The sequence below is a fragment of the Orbicella faveolata genome, unplaced genomic scaffold, assembly GCF_042242905.1.
Source record: "Orbicella faveolata isolate gen_17 unplaced genomic scaffold, um_ofav_v1 contig_13, whole genome shotgun sequence".
NCBI classification, from domain to species: Eukaryota; Metazoa; Cnidaria; class Anthozoa; order Scleractinia; family Merulinidae; genus Orbicella; species Orbicella faveolata.
The window spans coordinates 27,727,452-27,752,502 of record NW_028301540.1 but is presented as its reverse complement, the minus strand read 5'-3'; the positions used below and the strand labels follow the sequence as shown (position 1 = coordinate 27,752,502).

The 25,051-nt window shown below is 38.3% G+C and overlaps 2 protein-coding genes across 4 annotated transcripts in view; one reads left to right on the top strand and one right to left on the bottom strand.

Moving 5' to 3' along the window:
• Positions 1–550: 550 nt before the first annotated feature.
• Positions 551–16,414, bottom strand: LOC110041231 (cyclin-dependent-like kinase 5). The gene is made up of 12 exons (XM_020746516.2): positions 16,236–16,414; positions 16,020–16,108; positions 15,334–15,401; positions 13,145–13,205; positions 12,872–12,928; positions 12,395–12,490; positions 11,621–11,695; positions 11,441–11,537; positions 10,270–10,339; positions 3,354–3,414; positions 2,784–2,870; positions 551–837 (listed from the first exon to the last, which is right to left on the bottom strand). Exons 1-12 carry the CDS (start codon positions 16,270–16,272, stop codon positions 742–744), a joined length of 894 nt encoding a protein of 297 aa, XP_020602175.1. The 5' UTR covers positions 16,273–16,414; the 3' UTR covers positions 551–741.
• Positions 16,415–16,504: 90 nt separating this feature from the next.
• LOC110041171 (unconventional myosin-Ia-like) overlaps positions 16,505–25,051 on the top strand; it is a 32,856-nt gene continuing 24,309 nt past the window's right edge. For all 3 annotated transcript variants that reach the window (XM_089285279.1, XM_089285278.1, XM_020746470.2), the window contains exons 1-9: positions 16,505–16,698; positions 20,630–20,711; positions 21,115–21,268; positions 21,570–21,685; positions 23,139–23,233; positions 23,797–23,901; positions 24,419–24,465; positions 24,549–24,612; positions 24,748–24,761. In XM_089285279.1, the coding sequence (XP_089141405.1) occupies positions 21,119–21,268; positions 21,570–21,685; positions 23,139–23,233; positions 23,797–23,901; positions 24,419–24,465; positions 24,549–24,612; positions 24,748–24,761 (591 nt within the window). In that variant the 5' untranslated portion in view covers positions 16,505–16,698; positions 20,630–20,711; positions 21,115–21,118. The remainder of the gene's footprint in view (positions 16,699–20,629; positions 20,712–21,114; positions 21,269–21,569; positions 21,686–23,138; positions 23,234–23,796; positions 23,902–24,418; positions 24,466–24,548; positions 24,613–24,747; positions 24,762–25,051) is intronic.

Here is a 25,051-nt window from a genome sequence, read left to right as displayed (position 1 = left end):
ACGCCCAGAACGGGCTATCCTGACAGGTGTTTCGCACTTTGTTACTAGAAAAACGGGGAAATAAACAAGCATCCCGCTTAAGGGCAGAATGTCTGGAATTTTCTCACCTATAGGAAGAGACATTATGTGTCTAACACGCTTCACTTTTCATTCAAATTTTCCTGATTTACAAGATTATTCTCAAATCGAGGAAAACTAAAAAAAAAAAATCAAAAACAGAGGATAAAGAAAAGAAAAGAAAAGGAAACAAACACCAAAGAGATGGAAATAAAAGAAACCTAAACAAGGAAGGCGAGTCAGATTACAAATACGACACACGCCATAAAAAAGACGACTACGTCCAAGTCACGATTCCTTGTCTAGGTTTTCTCCCAAGGTTATAACAATTTTATTCTTCAGTAAAATTCAGTCTCCGACGTCGTTACTGACATTTTTTGCCTGATTCAAGAGCAACGCAAGAACAAAAGCGAAAAGGAAAAGCAGGATAATCACGTGACCACCTCTTACTCTCGTTCTCGGAAAGGACGCCATCTTTAATTTGAACAAACAATTTTGTTCACCAATAAAACTTTATTGTACATTTATGTACATATTCATAAAGATTAGTTAAAATATGATTACAATATGACACTTTTCCGCTTGCTTGTCAGTTTGTTTATATTTACGAGAAGGATATGACCGTTGAGTTCTTCGAGCGATCTGTCACGTCTGCTGTATTAAATCACGCACTGCGGTATTAAGTCACGCACGGAACGAAGGACTGAGGTCTGCAAAGAAGGCATGTCGCATGGCGTCCTCCGCAGATATTCTGTGTGCTGGATTGAGGACCAGGAGTTTCTAGGAGAAAAAAAGAGGGTCGCGTTGTGAAAAGTAGCGTCCTTTTACCTTGCTTTGCAGGCGTCACGCAACGATTGGTGTCACGATTGTCACGCAACGACCAGAAGTGGACAGGTTGCGTGGCTGTCCAAACAGCGCTGTGTTTGGAAAACAGGATTAAAAGAAACAAAGAAAGAGTGTACATTACCAAAAAACCGACTAGCTCCAGGAGACCACCTCAAGCTTATTAATATTGCAGACTATTTTCGTGACCATCTTAATTGACTAAAATTCCAATTATGCAGTTTCATTTTGGTACTCGAAATTGCGACCGATGTGGTTGCCAATGCCACTAAGACTTTCTCCTTGGAGAGTAAAAAAGTCCTCGGAAACTAAGAAAAGCCGTCACTTTGATGAGTATGTATCTCGTTGAAATCAAAGAACACGTTTCTGTAACAACTTTCTTCGTCCTGTTCAGCTTTTCCTGTGAGAAAAATTGGTCTAATCACGTGAATGAAACGTGTCTACCGACAACGACGCCATTATTGCGAGGCGCGTCGTATAGCTCGACCACTTGACCAGCGGATTTTCGTTCAGAAGATGAGGTCAGGTTGTTAATCCGCCATCTTGGATGGCTTCGTGGGTTCTATCACGACTATGTCTTTGCCTGATGTAATCTACAAACCAAGCTTCTGAAACATTCCAGTTACTTTGTTCACTTTAAAAGGTTGTGGCAAGGTTGTTTTCCACAGGTGTTTTACCATATTTTGCGGTTGAGTCATTTGAAAGGAAAGTATAACGTTTAATTCGATCTGCACCATAAGGTCACAACCAATAGCCAAATAATGAGGCTAGCAAAATCCTATTTGATCTCAAATCAGTTCTTAAACTACCTGGTGACTACCTTTTGTCCTTTTTCTTTGCCAGACACTCAAAAAGCGCCTTAAGATTATTTAAATTATCTTCACTTTCTCTTTGTTTATCTCTAAATCCACTTATCTCTAACTGACCTTTGGCGAGGGTACAATTAATTACACCACCGATAGAGCGGTTTCCAATGAGTGTCGTAAAACTGAAACCCAAGTTATCACTCTAGCCAATCACAAAGGACACAGACAATTCAATGAACCAACCAAAACTCATAGTAAATACATGTAGCCGACGAGAACGGCGGGAAAACGTGTGCCAGCTAGTTGTGATTGATTCTGGTTTTACTTCATTCAGGTGACTCTCAGGTGATCGTTTGAGTCTCCTCGAGATGGCGGCTGGAATTTCGAATAGCGAAAAACAGAGATGTTTTCATAGTCTACTAAAAACTTTCTCTATTTTCCAATTGCCCATAATGCACTCTGTTTGCCCTCCAAATTTTGCATAAACTATTGTTGTGAAATACTCTTGGGAGGTCTGCATATTCCCAAGAGCATTTCACAACAATAGTTTATGCAAAATTTGGGCGGGGGGGGGGGGGGGGGGGCAAACAGAGTGCATTATGGCCAACTGTAAAATAGAGAATGGTCAATAGTGGCGGCTAATCTAGCTAAAATGGTCACCGCCGTGTTGGTACAACAAATCAAGCGAGTTAACCAACAACCGTTTGTTAACAGACAACAAAACGACCTACGTCGCCTTTCTTAGGCAGCGTCCACACTACACCAGAGAAATTTGAAAAACGCAGCTTTATTTCTACGGTCAGGCCTACGGTCCACACTAATCCGTCACGAAAACAGGGCTTTTTTTCTTTTCTTCAAACTGGAGGAGTTTCGAAACGCTTTGCGTTTTAATGTGGACGAAAAACATTTTGAAAACGAAGCTTTTCGAAAACCATGGCGTCACGATAATCGTGTGATTTCCCTGACCGAGTTTTCCTAAAACACAAATCCAAATTGACCGGTGAGTGCTGCGTTTTAAAGTTCTTCCAGCGCAGCGTGGACAGGGCCTTAGCGAGCAGTAAATCTCCAGCTGCACACCTGCAGCAAATCTCTTCCTGCGGCAGACAGCTTAGGGACAACAACGGCAAACGATACCGCACCTCCGGCTTGCAGGCTTGAAAAGTCCTGAAAGTTGATTAAGACAGTGGTGGTTAAATTAATAAAGCTACGTAAAACGATGGTCGCGTTTCTTCAAGCGAAATGCCACGCATCTTGCCTTACGTCAGGAATGTTACCGACAGTAGCACGAATAACGGACGGACGGAATGACTGAATAAATGAATGGATGGAGGGATGGGTAAATAAACAAAGGAAAAAAAATTATAACTTCATTTCTCAATCTATTTCTTTATGACTTCGCAAGAACAAATTAGATATTGTACAAAGTGCAGCAAGCCCCAACTTGAACGGGCTGTGCACGATCATTGAATGCTAGTTGCAACGAACGTAAGCTCGATCTCCGCTGCTCCCTCGAGTTCGGTGTATGTTCCTCCCCGTCAGTTCGGAGGAAAGAGTGCGGGCTCCTTTCCCGAACAGCGGCTTGTAATCGAGCCTTTACAACGAACGCAGAAAAATTGATAAAATTAGCGTGCTAAAATGAATCGTCACCTTATAATCCGGAAGTTTGACAGCGTTTGGCCATGTTTCTTCAGAAGGTGGACCTAAAATTCTTTGCTGTTGTTAAGGAACACATTAATTAAAATTATACCAAAATTCTGAAGACAGAGAAGAAATCTACGATTTAAGGTGGCTCAGAACAGTTTCCAGCAGATTTTGATGGGTCATTATAGCCCCTCTTTAGCACTTGATGCTACAATCATGGTATCAAAAAACTGCCCAATCATTGGTGAACACATTGTCATCATTTTCGTGCCACAATTGGTAACCATAGCAACAGTATGACCTGCTAAAAACACCCTTAAGTACAGCTTTAGGGGATTATAATTAAAAAACAGCACGGTGAAATGTTTTATATTATTAACTTTTGATAAACATGATAAGACGCAACTTTTGGCAAAGTTTTAGAAAATTCTGTACATAGGGTTCAGAGCCACCTTAAAGTTTTGAAAATTAAAAGTGGCTCTGAATCCTATGAACAGAACTTTTTTAAACTTTGCCAAAGGTTGCGCCTTATCATGCTTATCAAAATTTGAGAATATAAAAATTTCACCGTGCTGTTTTTGAATTATAATCTCCTAAAGCTGTAATTAAGGGTGTTTTTAGCAGGTCATACTGTCGCTAGATGGTAACCTACTGTGTTATAAAAATGATAACAAAGAGTTCATCAATAATTGGGCAGCTTTTGATAGCATGATTGTAGCATCAAGTGATAAATAGTTGTTATAACGACGCATCAAGTTCTAAGTGCTGGAAACTGTTTTGAGCCAACTTAACAAATTGAGGTCAGTTTTTCATGCGTCTGTCTTGTCATATCATGAATTTCGTAATAACATTGTCGAAATAGTTGTGGGTCCACGAAGCGATAGCCGAATAATGTGGACGGGGCCTAAGGAAGCCAAGCGCAAAGATTTCGCTTGTTATTATTTACAATTGTGCCACTTATTTTACGCATATGACGCCTGAGTTTGAGCCCAACACGATTGATCTCTCACGGGCAAATACGAAAACAAATGAAGGTTGCAATTTCTTTCTTTTTCGCCTGTAATGTCGGATCTGAAAACACTAAGAGATGTAATTGCGTGCTTGATCCGCAAGTCTGCAATTGCATTTCTCGGCAAAACTCTGTCTACGTTGGCAGGAGGTTTATAGTCGAGTTTCAAGTCAAACGGTTTTAAAATTTATCAACTGCGCACAGTAATGTTCCTCGCAGTTTTTTTCAACCAAGACAAGACAAGCTAGTTTTTCTTGATCTTGCGTCATCATTAACCAATCACAGTGCCCGATGGCAAACTTCCCGATACCACTTTGCGCGGTCATGTTCTGTGAAAAAATTTCAACTTGGCTCCGAGGCTTGGAGAAATAATACAAAAGAAATCATATCGAGGTTTAGGAAAGAAGAAATAAGTTCTGTTGTTTTGTTCACCCAAGCCTCGGAAGTAAGTCAGAAGTTTAATATATCGAAATTGGCTAGTTGACATTTTTACAGTATACCAATTATATTTTCATATTAAGTACTCAGCGGATACCTCCTGGGGTTTTGGCCTGGTGGCAATTATAGTTAGCAAAACATTTGCAGTGAGAAATGGGTTTCTCTATGTAAAGAATAGGAAAGTGCATTGTGTTAAAACACTAACGAACAGGAAAGTGAAATTGTCACAGAAATTGAGCCGCACTCAAATATCGAACATAAAGGGCGTATTCATTTCCAAACTGCTTGACTGTAATCAATCAATCACGCACCGGGAAAACTTTACAATCAATCTAATAATATCGTAGTTTCAATAACTTGTCAAATCACTGTTTATAGCCACTCCGAGGATTCAGTCTAAAAATATATACATCCTTTTTATCTCAATTACACACTAATTTCCTACAGTGCCACAACAAGGGATATGTGCACTTTTAATCAGAAAAGATTAATTTGCCGACCGCTTTTGAGAGACCGAAAGCTTTCCAAATTAAACCATTTAAACCGACCACCAGGATTAAACACAAATCAAAAAAAAAAAGAACAAGCCAGTATTCAGGTTATTTGCATGCAACGTTTGACCCAAAATATAAAAGTGTTTATTTACAACGCGAAGTGACCATAGGGAACCGCGAAGAAAGAGGTGGTTTACAGGGTCCATGCAAGAAAAGGTCGCACAGTGTTTGACACATAGACCAAACAAATCAAACGAACACTGATCACAACCGAAAAAGCCATCTCAGTTAGTAATGAACTAGAGGTTTTCAATGACATCAGTGGCTCTTAATTATTCCTACAGTTGGCTGGTCATTTCGTTGATTGTAATTTTAGGACTCACTCACGTAACATTCTTTTACATTTCGAAATTTAACGCCAAAACTTCCAACTGAACATCAAAAACCACCTCTTTAACAAGGAGTTTGGACTCTGCTTGGATCTCAAACACCTGGGCCAGGGTTTTCGAAAGCCGGTTAACGCTAACCCGGAATTCACAGTTAACCGAAGTATTAATTTTTCTTGTGCATAAATGTTTTTTACTGCTCACGTTTTGTGTAGTTTGAGCTTAGTCAAGGTCAAAGCTGAGGGACAAACATTATAAACAGAAAACCTCACCGAAAAGTTACAAAACTGAAATCAAAACTGGGTTAGCTTAATCGGGCTTTGAACAACCCGGCCCTGAGTTGTAAGTGTAAAAATTTCTTCAAATGCCACGCCAGCGAAGGCCTCACAAAACGACTCGGCAATATGATTACAAGATACTGTAACAGAACTTTTCCCTTTAGCGCAGAACTGTATAAAAATTAAACTTAGAGCCATTGTGTGAGTGCTTAGTATTTAGCCAAAAAATCCGCAAATTTCGATTGAAAGCCAAATGAATCATAAAACAATTTGCGGAAAATCCGTTCGGAAATTGTAAACTATCTCGAAAGCTACATGAACTCTTCTCTGTCCGTTTGAAACTGATCGCCGGAAATTTCCTTACTCTTTGCTCATTTCTCCACCAGGTTCTATAGTTTCCCATCAAGGGGAAGCAATAGCCAGAAACCCAGAAATTACAAATTGTAAGCGCCATCTTTTTCGGGCGGTTTGCTCAGTAATTTTGGGAAAATAAAAGCCTTGCAATTATTCAACGGTCTTCTCGACCGGATCCTTCCGACGAATGATGAACACTCCGGCAGTCTCTCAGATAAACGAGCACCGTACACGGTAGATAGTAAATTGATTTGTTTTTCGGCAAAACCATCTCAAAAATTAAATCGACGATGTCTATTTTTGACCGCATTCGCGTGCACGCGTTTTTCCGCATTCAACAACATACTTTATAGTAAGACAAGACCCTTGCGTGGGTACGCCCACGCGCGCGCGCGCGAGAAACCGTTTGAAAACACTTGAACGAGGAAAGGTTATGAAATAGCTAGTAATTTCGCTTTGTATTTTTCTTTACGGCTGTTAGTTCAACAGAACTAACAACCATCGCATTTGTAATCGAAATGCAACTACAAATAAAACACGAAAAAAGATTTCGGAGCTCTAACGGGATTCGAACGTTTTTATCAATTCAATGAGACGGCATAAAAAAAAAATTGTTTTTCTCTATTACATTAAAAGCATAAAGGAAACTAGACAGGAAATAATAATAATCAAAAAGTGATAAAACCAAAAGGACGCATTAATTAATCGTCAAACGAACCTAACAATGTTCTGTAGCCTGCATATGCAAGCGCCCACAAAAGCTCAGTATTCGAAAAGTTTGGCCGCCATCTTGAATTTTTGAGGCAGAGGAAGGCTGGGAATAGCAAATTTCTAACAAGGGGGTGGGCGTAGGCAAGAGCAATTAGGGGGACGGGGAGGGGAAAGAAAACTTTCTCTCGCGCCAACCCATCCCCGTCAACCCTAAATCAAGCATGGTGGCTCGGTGAACGCTCGGCAGCTCATACCGGTAACTCGCGCTCCCTAAATAAAACGCTTACACTGCCGCATAAATGCACTACACTGCAGACTGCGATGAAAGACGCTATGTATTATGTATTTTATGTGCGAGACAAGAAAGTTATTCGTCTTGCTAGGTAAATAAAGTTTCCAACTTATGCATAAAACTTACAATGACCTACGTTCACTTTGATCAAGACCAAATTTGCATTCAACTCGATGCAACTATTTTTTAATTATTAGGTCATCCAAAGCAAGTTAAAAAGATGGTATCTCGAAAATAATGTTTCAAAGACGGAGAAAAATTTCAACAGAATGGCAATTTTGCTTTCTTGGCATGCAGTCATAAAGTGAAATTTGATGAAATGCAATCGACTTCCATCGTGGTAATTCTGTAGTTGTTCCCGAAATTACTTTGCCTTGTTTTCCCGTCGTTGTCATCTACAAGCACTAAATAGCTCGCCTGGCCCCGAAACAACCTGTAGAAACTTGCGCGTGAACTTTGGACATCCAAAATTACATTTGTAAGCAGGTTCACAATTCAAAACTTGCGTCAACTTGAGGCTTTGTTTAGCTATATAACTCAACGTGCTGGAAAAAGCCATCTTCGAAGTGAATTTTGATTTCAGTTTTGCAACTTTTCGCTGTGGCTCTGTGCTGATTTCTCTTATCCTTCAATTTGGACTTTAGCAAAAGTCGCACTCCACAAAACAATACAAACAAAAACACTTTCATAAAGGGTGATTAAAAATTCGATTGAGAGTTAATCGGCTTTTTTAACTCTAGTCTAGTCTGATCTTCTGTTTTGCGACGTTCGTATAGTTGTCGCCGTTGTGGTTTCCTAAAACTACTCACCCACTAGCTTAGCTGTAAAGGTATTAGACGAGTATCCTTAGCAACAGAATCAAAATACAGCCAAATATTCACTTTCCTGCTGCGGTCAGCTTTTGCAAATCCTCTTAACGCTAATACAAAACCAGAGTTAATCAAAGATTTCACTCTGGTTCTGTATTAGCATTAATAGGATTTGCAAAAACTGCTGAGCACTTAGAACTGCAGACTTACAAGAGAAGACTGAACCATAACCAGACAGAAAGAATAAAAAGGTACTAAACAGAAATTGTGATAAGTTTAAAGACTTTTTCACAGTTGTAAGCCACAGACAGCCTCCCAAGCAACTGATACACATACGATCGATGCGTGCGACACAGAGAAATTATCGTCAAGTGTCTTCCAAGGAATTAACGCACAAAGGAAATAATTTAATTTAACTTATTGGCTTACTTACTCGACCACACAAGCAGCGAATTTGTAATTCACAAAGAGCTCTTCCCAAGAAGAAGCAAAGAGAAATAGTTACTGAACGCTGCCGAACAAACAAATTGTACAATGGCCCGCATCGCACGTTAGGTTTCGGCTAACGTTCTAACTTTGCTGTTTAACAAAGGCGAAAGTTGAGTGGATGAACTTACGTAGAGGTACGTGGCGAAATGTCATTCATCTCTGTGAGAACCAATGGGAACATATACAGTTTTTTGTCTTCACGATAACTTCAAAATGGCGGCCCAACATAGACTAAATAAAAGTTTTTCGATTCGATGAATGTATTTTTCGAAAGTGCTTACTTAAGAGATTTCACGAGACCACAACGCCATGGCGGCGCTGTAGATTCCAGACTTGTCCAGGAGCAAGGAATTCACTGCGAGCAGTTTTATAGTGAAAATATTAAGGACGTTCGCGTGAAAATTTTTTAGTCGATATATTTTTTCAAAATTTTTACTGCAGTCAGACAATGAGTTACTTGTGTCAGAAATGCAAAAAAAAAATTGGAGGTCACCGTCTTCGTTTCAGGGATAAAGCGTGTGGAAAACTACCCTGATTTTGAAAAATTGGCGCACGTAGTTCAGCATGGTCTACAGGAGTTCATAGTTAAAAATATCGAAGGTGAGTCAACGGAGGCAAACGATCTTAGTCATATTTTGTAGAAGTGGGTCTGGTGCGTAAATAATTCCAAACGTTGCCAACGTTTTCACAAAACTTATCCCTCCAAGAGACACTTCAAACCACCGCACAGATAAACAAAGAGTTAAAAATAACGGAATTCGATGGTGTATTTTGCAAAAAATTCAGACTTCTAATCGATAGATTTTCCTCATTTTTCCGCTAAACGTAGAAAATCAGTAGAGGAAATGATCCATCAAAAGAAAAATAGGGGTCACCGAACGTCCAAGATCGTTAAATCCAGGCAAAGCTATAGCAATGGCCATCTGTCCTATCATTGTTCATGTTATTACTTAGCGCGCGCACCGATGCATGACGTGGCTTGTGAATTTGAGTAGCCTGGGAAGCGGATAATTTCGAGTCCTTTGGTACGAACCAGGCTCACCAAAAACAATACAAAGTTTTAAGTTTCGTGAAGTTCAAAGTTGTCGTTTACAGATGTCTAGGAATTAAGTATGATCTCATCACTGGAGAACCGCGGTTCGGCTTCCAAGAATGTCGCGTTTCCAAGATTTTTGTACATGTGGTAAATTTAGCATCCAACATTCATCGGACAAAAGAATTTATCTCTCAAGCATCGTCCAACGTGATGTGTTTAAACTGGTCAGAATATGTAACACATTTCTTAGTCGTTGACCCCTGCAATTTCACAACGCAAAATGACAAAACTCTATGTTCTACTTAGAGCAAGAGCAGTTGGTGACCTGACTGACCAAGGGGGAAGAAAATAGCACACTTTGGATTCGTTCGGTACTTTGTTCGGCTGGTCGGGCCGATTTTAATGGCGCGGAGGGAGAGGAAAAAAGAAGAATATGGGTTGCTTTGCAGTCTCTGGAGGAAATAAAAGCGCCTTTCTCATGTCTTAATGATTCCTGTACATAATGGTAAACCTTGAAAAGTTGTAAAAAAACGCTTGGTTAGCGACGTATTTACCCCAGTAGAGTCAAAAATGGGAAGCGATATCAATAATTAAAACTGAAGGGTTCAAACTTCATCAAAGGATACTTAAAAATTCGTCGCAATTGGTCGTCAATATCGTTTCCAGGAAAAAGCGGTCTGCCCCCATTCGCCATTTCTGAGGAGAAAATTCAAGGCATTAGATAAATCTACAAGCAACTGTACAGTTGAACCTCTATGACACGGATACCGAAGGGGCCAACCTAAGTGACCCTGTTGTGAAGGTGTCCGCGTCAAGGTAATAATATCGTCCCTAAGACCCACGCCTTTTCGGTCAGCGGATTCTGTACACATAATATGTGCACTCCGGTACAAATTGTGTCCCCAAAATGATGTACCTACCCTGACCAAAAGGATCGCCGCTCTGGGAACAAGATTGTCATTGAAGAAGTAGAGATTACCTGAATGCTGGTTTCTCTGGGTCTAAGAGAACTGTCTGTAATATTGAGCTCTCCTTCTCACGGAGAAGGCAAACAGAGTCAGCTGTTCTTTATTGCGTTAGCTAGAGCGAAGAAGTCTAGGCATTCTTTAGTTCGTATTGATCGAACAGAGAAAAGTGTTTAGTGTCATTTGGTCATTGCTTTAAATGGTTTTCAATTTTCATGTGTTGGCTTAAATTTTGCCATTGCTGAGCCCTACAAATGGGTTGAAAAATTAGCGCAAAAGTACTCTCAGAAACCACTAAAACGCAGACGATGTTTTTTCCCTTTTTCGACCAATCAGAAGCAAAACAAATTATGACTTAGCGTGCGCACGCCTCCGCACGTTTTCCCTTGTGTGGCCTCGGTTGCATGTTTTACTCTTCGAGTTTTGATTGGCTGATTGCGTTTAGGCTAATGCTAGTACCAGAGTTGCTCAGAGCGAGCATATGTAATGTACGCTTGAATTGCCGCAACACAAGGACAAAGAATGGAAAGGTTTCCATTCTACTCCGCTTGGGCCAGCACTTGCGCTGCGGCAGTTCACCTGAACGTATGTTTGCGCTTGCGTTTCCGTCGTAAGTGAACGGAACCCAATCCTCACAGGGGATTTGCGTTTGCCGTGATTGACCAACTTCGGTTTTTGTTGTTCGACTGCCATTAGAAAACAAAACATAAAAACAGCGAACGCGAAGAACAGCCATGAAGGAGACTAGAGAACTGTTGACGCCATTGCGTTCAAGATTGTTCATGCGCACGCGCAAACGCGTTTAAAACGCGGTCAAGCTTATTTCTCTCACCTGCAAAAATGCAACCAGCTGACCACATGTCTATGGATGTCGAGTAAAGCTTTGCTCCCATGAGAACATCTGGAGGTCGGTACCACAATGTTACCACCTACAACAATTGAGATAAAGAACAAGGTCTTTATATAAAAGAAAATAAATATAATACGTCAATACAGAGGAATGTTTCCTCACCTCAGCTGAGTAGCATCTGACCGGAATACCAAAAGCTCTAGCGAGACCAAAGTCTGCAAGCTTGAGCTCACCATCCTGACAACAGAAAAATACTGATAAACAAATCCAGGGATCTATCTTAGCTACATTTCTGTAGTTTAGTGAGCTCCCTCTAAAGTGGACATACACAGAACACCAGCTGCTATTAAGTATCGTTCATCACAAATGAGCTAATAAAAGTAAAGGGCTGAACTGGTAAACAGACTTCAGTTGGTTGCCTCCACTCTCTCATGTTTGGTCATTATTCTCTGTGCAATCGGAGGGGAGTGTACCCCTTCTATGCTGACCAGCAGAAGGCCGGTATTCCAGGTTACTGCTTAGGCAAGGGCCAACTTCAAGTGGTATGCACACATTTTAGAGCGGTGCTTGGTGAAGGTGGAAAATGGGAGAACCTGGAAAATACCCCTGGAACACAGTCACGATGAATGACAAACTGGACTTACATCACAGTAAAAGTAGGAGATAAGCAGTCAGCCAACCCAACCCTAGGAGTCAAGGGGCTGCTGCCTCTCCTCCCCCAAAACATGAATAGCACAGTGGCACAAACATCACTGAAATCTACAACATTGGTATTCATAAGGAGCCCATTCTCTTGGCCTTAGGTGTCCCATGGGGCATGATGAGTTTAGCTGATTCTCCCTTATCAAAATTGTTCTGCTAGCCATAACCACCAATGAAGAAAGACCAGTTTGCAATCAGCTCCGGTGGCAAAGTAAAGTTAATCATATACTGTACCTTGTTGATGAGGAGGTTCTGAGGTTTGAGGTCCCTGTGAAGAACATTGCAACTGTGACAGAAAGCAAGGCCTCTCAGCAACTGATACATGAATGACTATGGAGAAATTAAAATAATCACAAATTAGCACAAAATCAGATAATGGGAAACTTTCAAATAATGTGCTACATCACCGGTGGGTAGGAGCCCCATCCAGCATTTTCACTCTGAGATGCATAAAATATTTTCCCTCCACAATATGCCAGAGAAATTTGAAAACACAGCTTACAATCATTGGTTGTTTTAGATTTGTGTTCAAGGAAAACTCAGGTAGGGAAATCACACGATTATCATCATGCCATCATTTTTGAAAAGCTCTGTTTTTAAATTCCTCCAGTTTGAAGAGTGTTTTCGGAAAGCTCCATTTTCATGTGGGTTGGTGTAATAAGGTAAACATTTTAGCAACACATGCTACTGCATTAATCCTTCTTTATGTACCTTCACAACAGCTGCATCCACTTCTCCCTGGCAACTGTCAAAGTACTTTTTCAGATCCTAAAGAAACATTTATGAATAATAAATGTTTAATTAATATATGCTGCAAGCCTAAATATAAACAACCTGTGACAAATCTAATAGCTTATTTCAAAAAGTAACCACAAGTAACATTATTACAGCCATACATGTATCTTTACGAGCTACGAAATTGTAATATTGTTACAAGTTTTATTACATGTACACCCAGAATATGTAATGTTTTTTATACTTTACCTGATCACAGTACTCAAATACCAGGGTTAACCTTCTCTCACTATGCATTACATCATGTAACCTAAAAATACAATCATGTGTTTAGTTCTCCTAGTAGCTAAATGCCACATCATACTTAAGATGTTATTTTGATGTTTTTTTTTTTTTTTATGAATTAAAATTTATAAGGTCAGGGAGATGCAAAATCTTCTTGGAAAAAGATGAAAAGATGTTCTCGTAGAACTTTGTGAAATCTTTCTCCATTAAGGAGAACACACTCTACCTATCAGTGGAAGAAATCCAACCTACCAATAGTTGAGGAAGAAATTTAATGAAAATCTACAAGAAACCAGCAATTCTTGAATTTGGAAGCCTCACATTGTATCGTAATGTCACCTACCTTAACATTACATTGTCTGGGAGAAATGGAAGATTAACATCGCCATACATGACATAACAAGATATCAGATCCCCCACATCAGCGTGGACCCTCCACTACATGTACATACATTTGGTAAGATTTCTCGCAAACTTTGCAGTATCTAGTGTGTTTTTGTGAATTTCACAGGATTTCGCAGGTTTACTTGAAATTTGCAGGTCCACGACCATGCGAAATTTCAGAAGCCCTGTTGGAGTGGTGACCATTGGTCTGAAATTGGGTCTGGATAAAGAGAACCCTGCAGCACACCCAACCGAAGAAGTACCCTACTAGGCAAGAAAATTACTCTGATCCTTGAAGATAAATTCATGATCATTATTTAATTTAATTTATATTTATGTCATGGCTTGACAGCTAAAAAACTGTAATATTAGTTTAATGGAAGCTTGCAATTTGAAATACATGTAGCCTAGCTAGTATATTCTTGACTGATAATTTTTCTCCAGTACATGGTGACAACTGGATCTCCCTTGACTGTATGATACACATACATAATTTTATGTCAGTAGTAATTTCCTCGACTTGATAGATGCACAGGCATGAAAACTCTGCAGGTTGCCAAGACCTCTGACAGCTGCATATTAAAGATACACCACTGAAAGTAGACTTTTAATTAAAGCCAAAAAAACTCAAATTGATGATTATAAACTCGTCTGTTGATTTTTTGGTATTTCTTGGCCGTGTTTTCTACCATAAAATATACTGAGACTTAATAATTTAATTTCATCCTGTTCTTCAAAAGTACAAAATTGGAATCATTATCACAACAGCTAAGTTATTCATAACAGGAACAAACAAATTTCAGAGTAATTTTGTATCATTTGTAGCCAACCACTGATGTAAATCAAATTGGACAAGCTCAGATGATCAAAACAAAAATAATTATTTAATGAATTCTGTTGCGTCATGCAATATAGTAAGAATTAAAAGAAAATCATAAAACATATATTACTGATTTTTTTTTTTTTTTTTTTAAAAGACAGTATTTACAACAGTTTGGAGACCCTTTTTTGTGGTGGATTATAAGTAAAAGCATTTTCTATAAGATAAAATGATTAATTGAATGAATTCTTATGAAACAGCTGGCTAGCTTGGACCATGTAATGTATCCCTTCAGTTACTGTACATATAGATGTGCATAAATTACAAACAATGATTAAATTACACAAACACTGCCAACCAGGTTGTGCACTGTTAGAATCTCTCATGCCAACCCAAACCAGATCTGAAAGAATGTCTCATCTACTGCACAAATTTAAGTTGTGTTTTTTATTGTAATCCAATAGATTTTACTTAATTGAGTTTGCTTGGCTGAATATTGTTTACAACTGAAAATGGTTAATAGTAAAGTAAAATATACATGTATTAAATTATAAAATGGAACATACATGTACCAAACAAAAAACCTCAACCATTTTAAATGTACGTTGAAAATTTTGTCAACCACAGAGCAGTCAAATTTAATGCTTAATGTAGCCATACTTGAACTTAAAATACAGGGAATATAATAATATATCTATACAATATAATGGGATTTCCTGACTTCTCAAACCATTGATTTCTTCACCCTTCCGATAGTTCAAACTAAAAGTTGCTTCCCTCTGAAGTTTTTTCCCTGTAATTTCCCCCTCCCCACCAATATCTTAAACTTCTGATTTTTTTAAAACCATTTTCATCCCCCTACAGTTGGAGGAGCAAGAAATCAGGATTCTACCACAGTGTGCGCATAGTAATTACAACCTAAGGCGTCAGAACCCAGCTGTCCTCTTACCTAACAATATTTTTGTGCTTGAGCTCTTTCAAAATGCAAATTTCTCTCAGAGCTGAACTTGGTATACCCTAGAAATGAAGATGACAAGATTAAACAATAAAGTAGAAAAACTTAATACATGTTACATTTGAGGTGAACTTCAGATCTCTGCCTCACTGCCTTGTAAAAATGGCTTACAAGCTTAGTATGCTGTTGTAGATACCAGAGAAATATAAGGTATCAAATTTCAATTACAACATAAAGAAGCTTAAAATCTTACTTGAATTTTTTTTCAGCAAAATATATAGTTTTTAAATGACCGTGACAAGAAATATACTGAAATGTTCGATTGACATGAATTGACTGTTGGCAAACAGCTGCGGCACAAATTTATTACAAGGCATTTTATGTTACAGTGTAGCTATTAGTTAAAGAATGACACGTTTTCGATTTCGAAATATCAATTAGAACAAACTGTGACATGATACAAAAATATTATTTGCATGAAATATTTCCATTATCTACATTTTAATATCCACAAGATTCTTTCGGTTAATTCCTGTTTAAACTCTATGAAAAAGGAGACAATTTCAATGTAAAGGAATAAAGACTAGAAATCGGGAAAAGCTCTTATCTCATCAGATCGGAGCTGTACTGATGAAGGAAGAAGGCAAAACACGGTCGTAAACATTCCAAATAATATTTACCTCATCATCCTCGTCGAGTCGTACTCGTTTCAGCGCTACTATCTCGTGCGTTTCTTTGTGTTTTGCTTTGAAAACGGTTCCATAAGTACCTACGGATCGTTGACGACAATGAAGTAAAAAAAAATTTCCCGCGCATTACGGAATCGAAATTAAAATTCAGTAAACCGATCGACACTCGGCATTCATGCACAAAAGCAGGAGATGGTCGAGCCATACCTTCGCCGATCTTCTCCAGTTTTTCATATTTCTGCATAATACGATACCGCCTTTTGAACAATCAACATTCAGAACTCTGTCTGGGATGTTTTAGGGCTCAATTTGGCTAAGACGATTCGGTGAATTCACCGACCTATTCATCGATGACAACAAAACATCATTTATCTTCGTCCAGGCCTTTGTTGATATTTGTCGGGGATCTGGAACTAATGGGAGTCTCCGCTCTCGGAAATAGCGCGGGCTCAACTTCAGGTATCGCGTAAACTTTCTTCGGGGTAAGGGTTAACCAGGGCAACGCCGGGGCGATTTCGAATGAAAAGTTTGCCAAAATTCTCTCCTTCTCTTGGAATTTAAGCCTCGCAGATGCTTAATAATAATGAATTTGACGAGCAAGCATAATTTGGAGTTTGGGAATTGACGTTCGCGCTTTCAAGCTGGTTTTTCCGTCGGGCGCCAAAGGAAGGTGAGCTTATAATCAACGTGTTTACCTGTGTAAACTGTGAGAAATAATTAAGTTTTGGCACTATCCAGTTCTTTTGATGTGATATTTCAATCGTCTATTTCCATTTGTTCGATCGAGAACCGAAGTTAATTTAAACATATAAACTTCTTGTGAACCAACCGTAAAATTGAGTACACATAACCGGCCCGCCATGGCGTGGGAAAATTAAAAAGCCAGATTTGCAAAACCAAATATCACTTTAACAATGGAAAATTAAATTGAGATAAGGGTACTTGAAAGCTAACTCTGGTAGAACAGAAAAATTCTGGCCGTTTTGGTGGGCAAAGCTATGAATTTTATTACAAGCTGGCTGATGGCGCGTGTGCGAGTTGATATTACATACGTGAGATCTGGCGAGATTTGAAAACTAGACATCTTTGCAATTAAGAGCATTGTTTTGCAGCTTGCCAAAATGTATGACAAAGTAAAATAAAATTATAAGATTTGTGGAAATTGTAATTTAGAAACGAGAATTATTTTCACATAACCCACCTGACTACCCGTTGCAATGTAATCTTACGCACTTTGCCTCGGGGCCTGGAACCTCCCAACGTCTAGTTCGAGACTTCACTCTTCACTTAATTAAATTAAGTAGTCGTTTAGAAAAACCACGGGGATGGCATTTGTGCGAGTGAAATGTTTTGAATAAGCCTTTTTCTTGCTAGATTTTACTCCAGACGATATTTGTATTGATTGTTTTTAATTTAAAGTTGCAATCTTTACAGTTCATTAGCTTCTTTTTTATTCATGATAATTTGTACGTTCTACAAAGACCATTCATTTGTAAATTTCCTCTTCTAGAAACATGTCTCGTCACGTATTTCCAAATTAACATTTATAATGATCTGATAATTTTAAAGGCTGTTTAAATTCCCTTTAAAATGAGATACACTAGAATCATTTAGTCTGTATTTTATTTGAGGCTTTGCCAATATTTTTGTTTACTATGTAAACTATACCGTCAAGAACTTACATGTATAAAATTTTCATCAGTCTGGCATCAGTGGATTAATCAGTCAGGTTTGCTGGGATCGAGCTAATGCTCAAACAACATGAGTTGGTTTTTCAAAGGGTTGGGAAATGTTACTGACTGCTTTAAATCACTGTGCACCACAATGAATAGTACAGTCTCTGGTTTGTTTATTTTACCCACCAGATAGTGATTTATGTGCTGGATAGTGTTTTACAACCAATTAAAAAAAACAGTATTATGTTTGTAAGAAATGCAAAAAGATCTGCCGATATGAATGATATTCTGTTAACTAAAAGAAAAGGACAATGAAATCCTGATGTCTCAAACTCTGCAATAACTCCAATCCAAAGTCGCTTTCGTTAGATTTGTTTCACTGTACCTTCACCCCTGAGATCATGAACTCTCGACTTCTCAAGCCAATTTTCTGTTCCATTAGAGGCTCAAGAAAGTCAGATTCCACTGTAGTTTGATACAAATCTGGATGTTATCCTGATTGTCTTGACATGTAACATGGTAATATCAGCCTAGCTACCCATTCATGGATATAGTTGTTTATTTTACTATTCATCTTGTTATTTTATTAATATTCACTTCTTAGCATGTATAGCTGAGCAGAGCATTGGGTAATCTTTTAAGTACTAATTTAAAGCAAATATAAAAAGTAAACAGTCACTACAAGATATTGATTCGGAGTGTTGATCTGACTTTTAGTCTTGAAAGCTTTTAATTAATTTTTCGTATATCACCTCTCTTACGGTTTCCCATGACTAACAACCATTATCATATGGCAGTTTCTTTATGTTCAAAAAAAAAATCTTCTCAGACTAATGCTCATCCGTTTAAACTGTGTTTGAACTGCAGGGGTTTCATTAATGTTTTCTGCAGAAGGGCAACTGTTTTTCACATGCAGGCAAAACTATTTGAACTGAACTTTGTTTTTAGAAAAACTTTCCTCTAGATGGTCAAACCAGCTGGGGAAAATCGTCTTCACAACTGGCTTAATGAAACCCCTGGAACTGTTTGAGCCATTTTATCAATATTCATTTGCTATTATTTAAGTACAACCTGTGGGCGCTCAGTCTTTCAGCCAGAAAATTTTCTTCAGGGCCAAAGTGGCCCGTGAAGACCTTTTTTAGGAGCCAGTTTTTGAGGGAAGGGGCCAATAAATTGAAAGCTACAGAAAAAAAATGGGTCAGGGTACCAAGGAAAATAAAGCAGTTTATTAGGATCTAGGATAAAATTTAATAGTAAATGCTTTTTGAAGTGTTTCTACTTGATAAATTTCTTTTGAATCAGATACTAGTTGGATCCATGCATTACAAGAGAACAGTCCTTAGGTATACATGACATAGTCAATGATCAAGGGTTTGTAATGTATTATAGGGCGATTTCAAACTTGGAAGTTTTCCAATGTGAGATAATCAATACAGCAGAACAACAGGATGGATTGACTTCTCTTCTTATGTTAAATGTTTTAGAAGCAAAGATCTTTCAATATGAATGTCTAGAAGGACATGATGTGTGACAAAATAACCGGATTGATCGTCAACACAGAGAAATGTGGTCACCATTATGGTGACTAAACCAGAATTTTTGCCGAACTTTGGTCGCCTAGGATGAAATGTTAGTTACAATGGTGACTGTATCGGTCGCAATTTCAAGCCCTGGGATGGCTGTTAAAATACTACGCCTGGTTAAGCCTGTAGTCTTGTAAAAGGAAAGGGCCAAATTGGCCCTTTCTTCGTTTTTCTGGGGGCCATCTCTGATTGCAACGCTGGATTCCCACAATGGCGTGCGCTGGTGGAAACACTGGGCCCTTTCCTTTGGTTTGTTTATTCATATCTGTTTTGGCATATTCAGCTGTTCTGAGACTTAATTTGGATATAGTGCCTGTCAAGGAATCAAATCAAGTCTGTTCCTCATTCACAGAGGGAAACAAGGATAATTATAAAGAAAACAGTAGAAAACAAAGTTAATGTAGGTTTATACTCAACTAAGAAATAAATGAGCTTTTAATATGGGTGCAGCAACCAAAGTACATGTAGCAGTGGGAACTTTTGTGTTGGCTACTGCTTATTCACAGCGAAGGAAAGGAAAAGCACACAATGCATATTATTGCGTGTGCCTTGGTTAGCACTCCTATGACTTACAGCCAAATGTACAAACTGTTAGGCCACTGCTTCAAATTTTTTCAAACCAGTTTCATTTTTTTTTTTCAAACCCATAACAAACTTGTGCTTTAAGGGTGAATTGCATTCTGCATACAATGTACATTGTATGGGTTCTGTACGTTCAACAACAGGCAAGTTCACCTACAACACCGAGGGCTGGCCATCCAGCATACTCAGTTGTAACAGGTGTTACAAGTGTAGCCCTTTATGACAACTCTGACATAAGTCAATTGTTTTTTCTTGTTTTTTTTTTTTCAATCACGTCTTTGTCCGAATAACTTGTTTTTAACTGCCAGTAGCTCTTCAGACATTTTGTCAGTATGTCAGTGTACATACATGTACATAATTGCTTACCATAACAGGTGGTAAATTTTCCTTTACCTGTTATCATCAGAATGTCCAGATGCACATTTACATTTTTGTAGAATATTTTTGATGTCAAAATTTTGTATTCTACCTCAACTATTCTAGAAAGAGACCTGTATTTTTGTAGAACTTTACATGTACAGTGACTTGGAAGGGAAGATATTGTACATTTTTTGACCAGGTTTGCATTTTCTTTTTTCGAGAGTTTTTTACCGTACAGACATGGATTGTTATGTAGGCAAATGATAACACTTGCTTTGGCACCAGTTCTGATATATATATATATTGATCAGTGTGCTATTGTGTAGTGCATAATATATAAAGTACATTGTAAATCACTGAGTTTGGTCTCTTTTTTATTAAAACTTTTCATTCTCTTCAGAGATACTGATCAAGCTAAATGCTGTACAGATGGTTTTTAACCTAAGGATAGAAACTTCCTGAAGTTGTGATACCAACAAACGGTAAGTATTAGACTTAACAAATCATGAGAATTTCTCACTCCTATCCACACATGGACACATACTCTTCACTTGTAATGACAAACAAAATTTTAAAAAAATGACCATACTAAAACTTGCCCAGGGCAAGCAAAATCTGAGAGCAGCTTGTGCGAAGGGCAAGCTGGAGTTCAATTTTTTGCGAGCCCTTTAGAGGGGCAGTGCAAGGGTAAAGTGTCTTGCTCAAGAAAGACAGTGACAACACAGTGACCCCAAGCCAGGCCTAGAACCCAAACTACTCGATCTTGAGTCTAGTATACTAACTATTAAAGGTGCACTGCTCTGCCGAGGTCTCACTTCAGTTGACGAAAGTAAATCTGCAGACTGATTAAAATATTAAGCAATACCTTGGTCCATTTCTTTTAAGAGCCATGACTGAAACAGGAGGCCAGGTAGCAGGGGGTGGACGGAGCATGCTGGACAACATGGTTGGAGTCAGTGACATGGTGCTTCTGGAGCCCTTATCTGAAGATGGCTTGATAGAGAACCTGTGGGATAGATACAACAATAAAGATATCTATGTAAGCAATGATATCCAGTGTTCTATAACCATTAGCAGTTTTGTTCGCACCACATACCAATCAATGCCATTACTCCTATTAAAACGTCCCTATAAAATTCTCCTGCCCCAAGAAAATAAGCCCCTCAAAACTAAGATGCAAAATTCCTTCCTGACAAGTAATAACTAATTGAAAGCCCCTCCAAAAACTAGCCTACTGTAGAATAAGCCCACCAAAACATTTTGTAGTATTAAAAAGTAATGCTTGATGGTAAAAGAAAACATAAGTTTACATCCAAGTGATCACAAATTTTATATTGCAGACATACATTGGGAATGTGGTGGTATCAATTAACCCTTATCGCAAATTCAACTTATACACACCTGAAAGGATTTCTGAGTACAGATCTAGAAACATCTATGAATTACCCCCACACATGTGAGTATCAAGCTTTATCCTAAAAATTTAGATTTTATGAACAAACTGGGCACATATAATTTTTCAGGTTGTTATTGTAAGATAGTTTTGTGCTGGTATGTAGATTCATTGGTATGCAGGTTACGTAATTATGCCAAGAAGTTAGTATTTAAGGAGTTTGTCCTTTAGGAGTTGTCACTTCGACAGCATCTCCGCTTTTGATCAGTTCATTTTGGAAATTTTGTTTTAGTAAATTTCCGTGTTTTTGTTTACTATGTTTATTGTGTTAATAACTATCCTAGGGCAATTTATGTCTGATCAATAAATGAGATGCCAGCTCGTATATGACTGATGTTTTCTTACTTATACTAAGTTAGAAATTATTTTGTTTTCGTTTCACTGCAGTGGGATTAGACAACAAATGTATTTAACTTATTAGTTGACAAGGGTGCAGCCCGAGAAATCAAGAGCGAATTATCTTTATATGGGGCTAAATGTAATTTAGGCAAAGTTTGAGTCAAGCCAGTGCTGGCCAGCGGTCTCTCAGGGTGATCATGCCCAGTGGGGTCTCATATGAGGTTTTGCAGGGCTTGCACATACATGTACGTGTTTTGCTTGCCAGCTGTGTGAGAATGTGCAGTTTGCCTTTGAGTGCCATTCGTGCCTGTTGAGTGCTTCTTTTTTATTGTTAATTAGTATAAATCTAGTAGCTGTTCAAAACTTTAATCTAAATCCTCTTCAAAGACATACACTTTGAAAATGCAACGAAGCAGCCCCCAGTGCACGCTGCTGGGCCACTCGCTTTCTATAACAGAACAGTAGTAGCATAGCCAATCAGAAAATAGCATTTGTGATAGAATGCTAGAGCACTGACAGGGAATAAACTTACTCTGATTCGCTGTGTAGCCTAGCCAGCATGTGGCCAAGCCCAGTGGCTCATGGTCTTTGTCTGTCTTGTCTACTGAAGCAATTATTTGCTGATAGCGATTTCAGGGCATCTGACAGGATGTGGTGGTGTGGATCTGCATAATTCATTAACATCCACATCTTCTGCATAATCAGAGCTTAAAAACAGTTCTAAAAATTGTTTCATATTGGTGATAAAGCAGCTACTTACCATCCCCACAAGCAAAGATTCTGAAGAGATTGGAATGATTGTTTCCAAGTAGTTTTGCTCCTAAAGAGTGACAAAAACATGCCATTTTGTTAGAGCTCTTGGACCGGGTTGTTCAAAGGTTGGATAGCTCTGTGTAGATGGTAAATTGGCATCCAATGTGTAGTGCAGTTGTATGACTGTTAAAACTTGTCTAACTGGAGAGTGATTTATCTGGGGCTGATAGTGTTACCCATTTTTTTGACAACCAGGCCCCAGCTATGAACCTTGCATCTATTTTGAGTGCAGTGTGTTACTCTAATAAACACAATTATACCTTCCTGGCACAAGTCTTAAACCATTGCTGCTTGTTTAAAACAGATTCGCTATTGCTGATGTCGCTTACCGATCCATGAGAGACTACAACCAGGACCAGTGTATTCTTATCACTGGGGAGAGTGGTGCTGGCAAAACAGGCATGTAGTTTCAACTGCTCCAGAAAAACTTTTCATTTGGCTGGTCACTGTCCAGAAATACAGGACTTGTTAATTGAAAATATTAATTTCAACTGTGCAAGAAACATGCATGATAATCAGTGTTCTAGATGATGGACAACAAATATCTTCTAAAGGTCTAAAGGCGAGGTGAAATCCTTTCAATTTAAATTGGTAAATACTGACCTTGGGTTCAAAGTACAAATATGGAATGAGCTCAACTTATTCAACCCGCCATGTGTGACATGTTATATACCACCGTCTCCCACTGTACTCTGCTTTTTGCCAGTGACGGGAAGGAATGAAATAAATATGGCTTTGAAAGTGAGTTAGATTATTGGTTTGAAAGTAAGAAGTTAGACTTCTAACGTGATCTGAAGGTCTCAGGTCAAAAGATCCATCAGGTGTATTCAAGACAACCAGTTATAGTTGCTCATTTGAAGAAGATGAAGCAACAATTTAAAGTCTGGCAGAGTCAACTGCATTTAAGAGCAGCCAGCAACATGCTTAAATATTTACTGTCTCAACATTTTTTTTTGCTTTAGAGGCATCAAAGGTTGTTATGCAGTATGTTGCAGCGGTGTCTGGCAAAGGCTGGGAAGTGGACAGGGTCAAGGAACAGTTGCTGCAATCTAATCCAGTTTTAGAAGGTGAATGAAATAGTAAATGCGACATTGAATTATTGAATGTTTCCGCATATATGCTACAGTATAAACATGTAAGACTGCTTTTTTAATACAAGTTGATGAATAAACAAATAAATAAAAGAACAATTATTGAAACAAACAAACAAATGGACAAGCAAACAAAGATTGTCAAAAGCAATTGTGTGAACAAACGGGCAATTTAATGAATGGAAGTATAAGTGAACAAATAAACAATGGAGCAAATTGGTAAACAGACTGTGGAAGGTATGAATCAACGAAGAAACAAGCAATGTAAATGACAGACTAATGAACTTTGGTTTGTTTGAACAAAAGAGTAATGAGAGAACTACATTATACACCACATTGTAGTGTATAACGTTTGTATACATTACAAGGCAGTACTACAAGAGATCGGATCTGATCTGTGTAGCCTATTTTCTCCACCTCGGAGGATAGGCCACTGACGAATAGAACAACTACAAGGGGGAGTTTTATTAAATGTTTGTTGTTGTTGTTGCAGCTTTTGGCAATGCAAAGACACTTAGGAATGACAACTCGTCACGATTTGTAAGTGCACGATTTGTAAGCTCAAGAATGAATTGTGTACAGTTTACATGTTTTTCTGATTGGAATCTTTCGTATATTTTTAGGGCAAATACATGGACATTGAGTTTGACTTCAAGGGAGATCCTGTTGGAGGAGTTATCACTAAGTGTAAGGATTGGGAGGCAATTTTGAAAAATTGAGTGGGCATTTAAAAATCCAAGAAAATGAGTACTTTTATCTTTCTAAAACGTTTTTTGACTTATACAAATTCTCCTAATGACATTTCACTAATTTTCATTGCAGATTTGTTGGAAAAGGTAATTGCAAGATGTGTGGTCATTTGTCGGACTTTATATTTATTTTAAATGTATTTTGCATAAATTTATAAGTTGAAAGAAAATAAAGGTTACAGTAACTGTTAAGTAGCAAATTTATATATGTAGTATTCACCACAAATTGTGAGTATAGAAAGTTAAAAGATTTATGTAATCTCTGCATTTTGGATACCAGTTTGAAAATGAAAAAATTTAAACAAGAACCTATCTTTGATTGATTGGTAAATAAATGTTACTAATAGTTGAATTGGATTAAGTGGAGTACATATTAT